This window comes from Triticum dicoccoides, chromosome 1A, assembly GCF_002162155.2.
Source record: "Triticum dicoccoides isolate Atlit2015 ecotype Zavitan chromosome 1A, WEW_v2.0, whole genome shotgun sequence".
NCBI classification, from domain to species: Eukaryota; Viridiplantae; Streptophyta; class Magnoliopsida; order Poales; family Poaceae; genus Triticum; species Triticum dicoccoides.
The window spans coordinates 121,996,907-122,006,407 of record NC_041380.1 but is presented as its reverse complement, the minus strand read 5'-3'; the positions used below and the strand labels follow the sequence as shown (position 1 = coordinate 122,006,407).

At 45.6% G+C, this 9,501-nt stretch overlaps 1 protein-coding gene across 1 annotated transcript in view; it reads right to left on the bottom strand.

Annotated features, from left to right (window-relative positions):
* Positions 1–250, bottom strand: part of LOC119366110 (acyl-coenzyme A oxidase 4, peroxisomal-like) — a 4,160-nt gene extending 3,910 nt beyond the window's left edge. Inside the window, exon 1 of the mRNA XM_037631797.1 lies at positions 48–250. Within this exon, the coding sequence (XP_037487694.1) occupies positions 48–66 (19 nt within the window). The 5' untranslated portion in view covers positions 67–250. The remainder of the gene's footprint in view (positions 1–47) is intronic.
* Positions 251–9,501: the final 9,251 nt, after the last annotated feature.

The window sequence follows — 9,501 nt, the reverse complement described above, 5'->3', positions numbered from 1 at the left end:
TCAATCCGCGCGGGAAACCCGGACGCCCCGGAGCTCAGTCCGCCGCTCACCTCGCAGGCTCCCCATAGCCGCGGCGCAACCGAGAGCTAAAGTGGGCTCCTCTCCTCTCCTCTCCTCCGGGGATCCGAGCTTCTCTCGATCGAGGTGGAGGAGTAGTTGGGAAGGGGGACAGAGACGAAAAGCTTCGCAGGAGAGGAGCTATCCGGCCATTTCGAGAGCTAGGGTGCGTTTGGTTGCAAGGGCGGTCATGAATGGGTTGGGATCGTTCAGAAAATAGACATGTTTGGTTATAAAGCACATGAATGGTTCGAGCCAAAAAAAGAGAATATGCTATGAAGATGCTGAACCGTTCCACCCAACCAAATCGGTCGAATCAAATGGCCACCCTTTGCATGCATGACTATGTGAGCATGACTGGTGGTCCCGTCCTAAATAATTAGCTCACCACTTATATTCAGCCAAACACATGAATTGAATGGTTCAATCCCAAAAAAATTGAACGGTCCCAACCCATTCATACGACACCTTCAACCAAACGCATCCTTAATAGACGGTACGCTAACTGAGCTGGCGGGGCCCACAAGTCACTGACGCAACTTCATTGTTGCCTGATCGGCATGACGTGGCAGGCGGCCGGCCAGCGGCGAGGGATTTGCGTGTACGCGACGTTGTGTGTATGGGTCACTGACAAATGAGGTCAGAGCTCGAGTGGACTCCGGATGTCAGTGCAGTTTCATTCGGTGTGTGGTACGGCATGGTCTCTCGGTGCAAGCAGAGGCCATCGGATTTGAATCAGACGGCGCATCCCTTCCGTGAAACTTTCCAAACATTCTACAGAATTTACCGCGTGAAATACACCATATAGATCTTATACTCACTCCGATCTTTTTTACTCCGCGTACAAGATTTGTTTGAAGTATACGCATAACTCAGAAACGGAAGAGGCTGAGATCACCTCCCCCCCACACCCCCCACCCCTGCTCGCATCGCCTCTATGGTGACTCAGGGCAACCCTAGCTGTCGTACCTTCTCCCCGCCGCGCCGCCGCCAAAGGCCCAGCCAGCGAAACGCTTGCTGGTACCTGTGAAGGCGGCAGCGAGGCCTTTTCCCTCGGCGCGGCAATGTCCTGTTGTCTTTCAGCCCCCCGCTCCGTCGGTGGCTGCCGCTCCTCGCCTCCACCCCCCCCCCACACACACACACTTCCGGTCGGCTGGCTGCCCGTGCCTTGCCCTGGCGAGGCTCCTCGTGCCCTCCTACTCTCGCACCAGATCTGACCGAGCTGGAGGCAGTGGCCTCCTTGGCTGGCTCGGGCACCCCACCCTTGTGGTGGCGTCATAGCGGCGATTTCCTATCCAAGCTTGTCACACGTTTAAGAAATTTCGGAGTGATAGCGTTGGATTATATCCAGCCAGCTAAAAATCTGGCAGATCCCTTTACTAAAGGGCTAACATGTGTTGTGATAGAAAATGCATCGAGGGAGATGGGTACGAGACCCACATGAGTTGCCATAGTGGTAACCCAACCTATGTGATCGGTGATCATGTGAAGTAGGACCTAGGAAAACAAGCTAGTGGTTAACTGAGGAGAGTAACTTTACTAACCCTCTCCATTGGAGATGCAATACTCTCGGATAATGTATGGTGGGTTGACTACTGTCTTAATGTGTTCCAGAGCTTATATAAGTAAGCTGCTATCCTACGGAGTGATCTTTGGAGGAACACACTTACATGAGCCAATTGTTGGTCACATTCTATGCGATTGAGGTGATCTCTAGCAAGCTCATGAATAGGCCAGGAGTGTGACTTATATGCTGCACCCGAGGGGTCAGCTTACGGCAGCCTAGTACTAGTAAGACATTTGATGAAACTTCTTTATGCCAAATTGACAATTGAAGGCATAATTCATTGTTCAGTTGTGAAAGAATGTACCTACTTGCTCTAGGTGGATGTTCAACCTTAATAGGTCTCCACTGAAAATACTGGTATATCAAAACAGTGTTTGGAATAGAAGTCAACATAATGGCCTTCGAGATCTGGCGGGGGATTGTTGAAATGTAGTATGGGCTATAGGCCCATATAATAATTTTGAAAATGCTAAAGGCCCATGCGGGTTATATGACAATGGGTGTGGTGGAAAGTTTAGTCCCATACCGCTAGTGGAAGGAGTTGGACCTCCTTATAAGGGATTCTCTTCCACATGCTATTGGAGCTTGAGAAGAAAAGTGGTTTTCGCACGCTCCTCCTCCGCCACCCACCATGCCATGCCTCGCCCCATCACGGTGCACTGCGGGGTGCGAGAATGAGCCGAGCAAAGCTCACACCTATGTGCTTATTTTTGCTAGTCAGGAACGGAGAGTCATTAACAGACGAGCCATGATCGAGCCAAGCTCACACCTATGTGCTTATTTTTGCTAGTCAGGAACGGAGAGTCATTAGCAGACGAGCCACGATCTTAGACGTCAGATCGTGGTCTGTTGCCGACTTGGACGTGGGTCTAGCCCACGTCTCTCCACCTGTCGCGCCTATATATGTGAGGCGTCGCCCAACCCTTTCTCTAATTCCCTTCTCAGATCCTCGGATGGCTGCCACGAAGATCAGATCGCATCAACTCCGCGCCCACTGTCATTCCTTTTGCTACTGCTGCTGAGGGAGTCCTGGATTAGGGGGTGTTGGAAATATGCCCTAGAGGCAATAATAAATTAGTTATTATTATATTTCCTTGTTCATGATAATCGTTTATTATCCATGCTAGAATTGTATTGATAGGAAACTCAGATACATGTGTGGATACATAGACAACACCATGTCCCTAGTAAGCCTCTATTTGACTAGCTCGTTGATCAATAGATGGTTACGGTTTCCTGACCATGGACATTGGATGTCATTGATAACGGGATCACATCATTAGGAGAATGATGTGATGGACAAAGACCCAATCCTAAGCCTAGCACAAGGATCGTGTAGTTCGTTCGCTAAAGCTTTTCTAATGTCAAGTATCATTTCCTTAGACCATGAGATTGTGCAACTCCCGGATACCGTAGGAGTGCTTTGGGTGTGCCAAACGTCACAACGTAACTGGGTGGCTATAAAGGTACACTACAGGTATCTCCGAAAGTGTCTGTTGGGTTGGCACGAATCGAGACTGGGATTTGTCACTCCGTGTGACGGAGAGGTATCTCTGGGCCCACTCGGTAGGACATCATCATAATGTGCACAATGTGATCAAGGAGTTGATCATGGGATGATGTGTTACGGAACGAGTAAAGAGACTTGCCGGTAACGAGATTGAACAAGGTATCGGGATACCGACGATCGAATCTCGGGCAAGTGTCGTACCGATAGACAAAGGGAATTGTATACGTGATTGATTAAGTCCTTGACATCGTGGTTCATCCGATGAGATCATCGTGGAACATGTGGGAGCCAACATGGGTATCCAGATCCCGCTGTTGGTTATTGACCGGAGAGTCATCTCGGTCATGTCTGCATGTCTCCCGAACCCGTAGGGTCTACACACTTAAGGTTCGGTGACGCTAGGGTTATAGAGATATTAGTATGCGGTAACCCGAAGGTTGTTCGGAGTCCCGAATGAGATCCCGGACGTCACGAGGAGTTCCGGAATGGTCCGGAGGTAAAGAATTATATATAGGAAGTGCTATTTCGGCCATCGGGACAAGTTTCGGGGTCACCGGTATTGTACCGGGACCACCGGAAGGGTCCCGGGGGTCCACCGGGTGGGGCCACCTGCCCCGGGGGGCCACATGGGCTGTAGGGGGTGCACCTTGGCCTACATGGGCCAAGGGCACCAGCCCCAAGAGGCCCATGCGCCAAGAGTCAAGGAAAATGGGAGAGTCCTAAAGGGGGAAGGCACCTCCGAGGTGCCTTGGGGAGGATGGACTCCTCCCCCCCTTGGCCGCACCCTTCCTTGGAGGAAGGGGCAAGGCTGCGCCCTCCCCCTCTCCCTTGGCCCTATATATAGTGGGGGGAAGGGAGGGCAGCCCAACCTAAGCCCTGGCGCCTCCCTCTCCCTCCCATGACACATCTCCCTCCTCCCACAGCGCTTGGCGAAGCCCTGTTGGAATCCCGCTACTTCCACCACCACGCCGTCGTGCTGCTGGATCTCCATCAACCTCTCCTCCCCCCTTGCTGGATCAAGAAGGAGGAGACGTCGCTGCTCCGTATGTGTGTTGAACGTGGAGGTGCCGTCCGTTCGGCGCTAGGATCATCGGTGATTTGGATCACGACGAGTACGACTCCATCAACCCCGTTCTCTTGAATGCTTCCGCGCGCGATCTACAAGGGTATGTAGATCCACTCCTCCCTCGTTGCTAGATGACTTCATAGATTGATCTTGGTGACACGTAGGAAAATTTTGAATTATTGCTACGTTCCCCATCAGTGGCATCATGAGCTAGGTCTATGCGTAGTTTCTATGCACGAGTAGAACATAAAGTAGTTGTGGGCGTTGATTTTGTTCAATATGCTTGCCGTTACTAGTCTTATCTTGATTCGGCGGCATCGTGGGATGAAGCGGGCCGGACCGACCTTACACGTACTCTTACGTGAGACTGGTTCCACCGACTGACATGCACTAGTTGCATAAGGTGGCTAGCGGGTGTCTGTCTCTCCCACTTTAGTCGGATCGGATTCGATGAAAAGGGTCCTTATGAAGGGTAAATAGCAATTGGCATATCACGTTGTGGTTTTTGCGTAGGTAAGAAACGTTCTTGCTAGAAACCCATAGCAGCCACGTAAAACATGCAAACAATAATTAGAGGACGTCTAACTTGTTTTTGCAGGGTATGCTATGTGATGTGATATGGCCAAAAGGATGTGATGAATGATATATGTGATGTATGAGATTGATCATGTTCTTGTAATAGGAATCACGACTTGCATGTCGATGAGTATGACAACCGGCGGGAGCCATAGGAGTTGTCTTAATTTATTTATGACCTGCGTGTCAACATAAACATCATGTAATTACTTTACTTTATTGCTAACCGTTAGCTATAGTAGTAGAAGTAATAGTTGACGAGACAACTTCATGAAGACACGATGATAGAGATCATGATGATGGAGATCATGGTGTCATGCCGGTGACAAGATGATCATGGAGCCCCAAGATGGAGATCAAAGGAGCTATATGATATTGGCCATATCATGTCACTATTATTTGATTGCATGTGATGTTTATCATGTTTATACATCTTGTTTACTTAGAACGACGGTAGTAAATAAGATGATCCCTCACTAAAATTTCAAGAAGGTGTTCCCCCTAACTGTGCACCGTTGCGAAAGTTCGTCGTTTCGAAGCACCACGTGATGATCGGGTGTGATAGATTCTTACGTTCACATACAACGGGTGTAAGCCAGATTTACACACGCGAAACACTTAGGTTGACTTGACGAGCCTAGCATGTACAGAAATGGCCTCGGAACACAAGAGACCGAAAGGTCGAGCATGAGTCGTATGGTAGATACGATCAACATGAAGATGTTCACCGATGTTGACTAGTCCGTCTCACGTGATGATCGGACACGGCCTGGTTGACTCGGATCATGTAATCACTTAGATGACTAGAGGGATGTCTATCTGAGTGGGAGTTCATAAGATGAACTTAATTATCCTGAACATAGTCAAAAGGTCTTCGCAAATTATGTCATAGCTCGCACTTTAGTTCTACTGTTTAGATATGTTCCTAGAGAAAATTTAGTTGAAAGTTGATAGTAGCAATTATGCGGACTAGGTCCGTAAACTGAGGATTGTCCTCATTGCTTCATAGAAGGCTTATGTCCTTAATGCACCGCTCAGTGTGCTGAACCTCGAACATTGTCTGTGGATGTTACGAACATCTGACATGCACATTTTGATAATTACGTGATAGTTCAGTTAAACGGCTTAGAGTTGAGGCACCGAAGACGTTTTTGAAACGTCGCGAAACATATAAGATGTTTCGAGGACTGAAATTGGGATTTCAGGCTCGTGCCCACGTCAAGAGGTATAAGACCTCCGACGATTTTCTTAGCCTGCAAACTAAGGGAGAAAAGCTCAATTATTGAACTTGTGCTCAGATTGTCTGAGTACAACAATCATTTGAATCAAGTGGGAGTTGATCTTCCAAATGAGATAGTGATGTTTCTCCGAAGTCATTACCACCAAGCTGATAGAGCTTCGTGATGAACTATAATATATCAGGGACATATATGATGATCCTTGAGATATTCGCGATGTTTGACACCACAAAAGTAGAAATCAAGAAGGAGCATCAATTGTTGATGGTTGGTGAAACCACTAGTTTCAAGAAGGGCAAGGGCACGAAGGGATACTTCATGAAACGGCAATTCAGCTGCTACTCTAGTGAAGAAACCCAAGGTTGAACCCAAACCCGAGACTAAGTGCTTCTATAATAAAGGGGACAACCACTGGAGCAGAATTACCCTAGATACTTGGTAGATGAGAAGACTGTCGATAGAAGTATATTGGATATACATTATGTTAATGTGTACGTTACTAGTACCCCTAGTAGCACTAGGGTATTAGATACCGGTTCGGTTGCTAAGTGTTAGTAACTCGAAATAAAAGCTACGGAATAAACGGAGACTAGCTAAAGGTGAGCTGACGATATGTGTTGGAAGTGTTTCCAATGTTGATATGATCAAGCATCGCACGCTCCCTCTACCATCGAGTTTGGTGTTTGCGTTGAGCATAGACATGATTGGATTATGTCTATCGCAATACGGTTATTCATTTAAAGAGAATAATGGTTACTCTGTTTATTTGAATAATACCTTCAATGGTCTTGCACCTAAAATGAATGGTTTATTGAATCTCGATCGTAGTGATACACATGTTCATGCCAAAAGATAGTAATGATAGTACCACATACTTGTGGCACTGCAATTTGAGTCATATTGGTATAAAACGCATGAAGAAGCTCCATGTTGATGGATCTTTGGACTCACTTGATTTTGAATCACTTGAGACATGCGAACCATGCCTATTGGTATATATGCATGAAGAAACTCCATGCAAATGGACCGTTTGGACTCACTTGATTTTGAATCACTTGAGACATGCAAATCATACCACATGGGCAAGATGACTGAAAGCCTCGTTTTCAGTAAAATGGAACTAGAAAGTAACTTGTTGAAAGTAATACATTTTGATGTATGCAGTCCAGTGAGTGCTGAGGCGTGTAGTGGATATCATTATGTTCTTACTTCACAGATGATTTGAGTAGATATTGAGTATATTTACTTGATGAATCACGAGTCTGAATTATTAAAAGGTTCAAGTAATTTCAGGGTGAAGTTGAAAGATCGTCGTGACAAGAGGATAAAATGTCTATGATATGATCGTAGAGATGAATATTTGAATTACGAGTTTCGCACAGAATTAAGACATTGTGGAAATTGTTTCACAACCAATACAGCCAGGAACACCATGGTGTGATGGTGTATCCGAACATCATAACTGCACCCTATTGGATATGATGCATACCATGATGTCTCTTATCGAATTACCACGATAGTTTATGGGTTAGGCATTAGAGACAACCACATTCACTTTAAATAGGGCACCACGTAATTTCGATGAGATGACACCGTATGAACTATGGTTTAGAGAAACCTAAGCTGTCATTTCTTAAAAGTTTGGGGCTGCGATGCTTATGTGAAAAAAGTTTCGGGCTGATAAGCTCGAACCCAAAGCGGATAAATGCATCTTCATAGGACACCCAAAACAGTTGGGTATACCTCCTGTCTCAGATCCGAAAGCAATAAGGGATTGTTTCTAGAATCGGGTCCTTTCTCGAGGAAAAGTTTCTCTCGAAAGAATTGAGTGGGAGGATGGTGGAGACTTGATGAGGTTATTGAACCATCTCTTCAACTAGTGTGTGGCAGGGCACAGGAAGTTGTTCCTGTGGCACCTACACCAATTGAAGTGGAAGCTTATGATAGTGATCATGAAACTTCAGATCAAGTCACTACCAAACCTCGTGGGATGACAAGGATGCGTACTACTTCAGAGTGGTACGTAATCCTGTCTTGGAAGTCATGTTGCTAGACAACAATGAACCTACGAGCTATGGAGAAGCGATGGTGGGCCCGGATTTCGATAAATGGCTCGAGGCCATAAAATCCGGGAAATGATCCATGTATGAAAACAAAGTGTAGACTTTGGAAGAACTACTTGATGGTCGTAAGGTTGTTAGGTACATATGGATTTTAAAAGGAAGACGGACAATGATGGTAAGTATCACCATTAAGAAAGCTCGACTTGTCGTTAAGATATTTTCCGACAAGTTCAAGGAGTTGACTGCGATGAGACTTTCTCACTCGTAGCGATGCTAAGAGTCTGTTGGAATTATATTAGCGATTACTGCATTATTTATGAAATCTTGCAGATAGGATGTCAAAACATTGTTTCCTCGACGATTTTTCTTGAGGAAAGGTTGTATGTGATACAACCAGAAGGTTTTGTCAATCCTGAAAGATGCTAATAAGTATGCAAAGCTCCAGCAATCCTTCTAAGGACTGGAGTAAGCATCTCGGAGTTGGAATGTACGCTTTGATGAGATGATCAAAGATTTTGGGTTTATACAAAATTTGTGAGAAACTTGTATTTCCAAAGAAGTGAGTGGGAGCACTATAGAATTTCTGATGAGTATATGTTGTTGACATATTATGGATCAGAAATGACGTAGGATTTCTGGAAAGCATATAGGGTTATTTGAAAGTGTTTTTCAATGGAAAGCCTGGATTAAGCTACTTGAACATTGAGCATCAAGATCTATAAGGATAGATCAAAACGCTTAATAGTACTTTCAAATGAGCACATACCTTGACATGATCTTGAAGGTGTTCAAGATGGATCAGTCAAAGAAGGAGTTCTTGCCTGAGATGTAAGGTATGAAGTTAAGACTTAAAGCTCGACCACGGCAGAATAGAGAGAAAAGACGAAGGTCATCCCCTATGCTTTTGTCATAGGCTCTATACGGTATGCCATGCTGAGTACCGCACCTGATGTGTGCCTTGCCACATATCTGGCAAGAGGGTACAAAGGTAATCTAGGAGTAGATCACCAGATAGCGGTCTAAATTATCCTTAGAGGAATAAGGATATGTTTCTCGGTTATGGAGGTGATAAAGAGTTCGACGTAAAGAGTTACGTCAGTGCAAGCTTAACACTTATCCGGATAGCTCTAAGTAGAGATATCGGATACGTATAATGGAGCAACAATTTAGAATAGCTCCAAGTAGAACAGTTATTTGAAATGGCTCCAAATATAGCGTAGTAGCTGCATCTACAAGATGACATAGAGATTTGCGAAGTACATACGGATCTGAAAGATTCAGACCCGTTGACTATAACATCTCTCACAAGCATAACATGATCAAACCCAGAACTCATCGAGTGTTAATCACATGGTAATGTGAACTAGATTATTGACTCTGGTAAACTCTTTGGGTGTTAGTCACATAGGGATGTGACCTTGAGT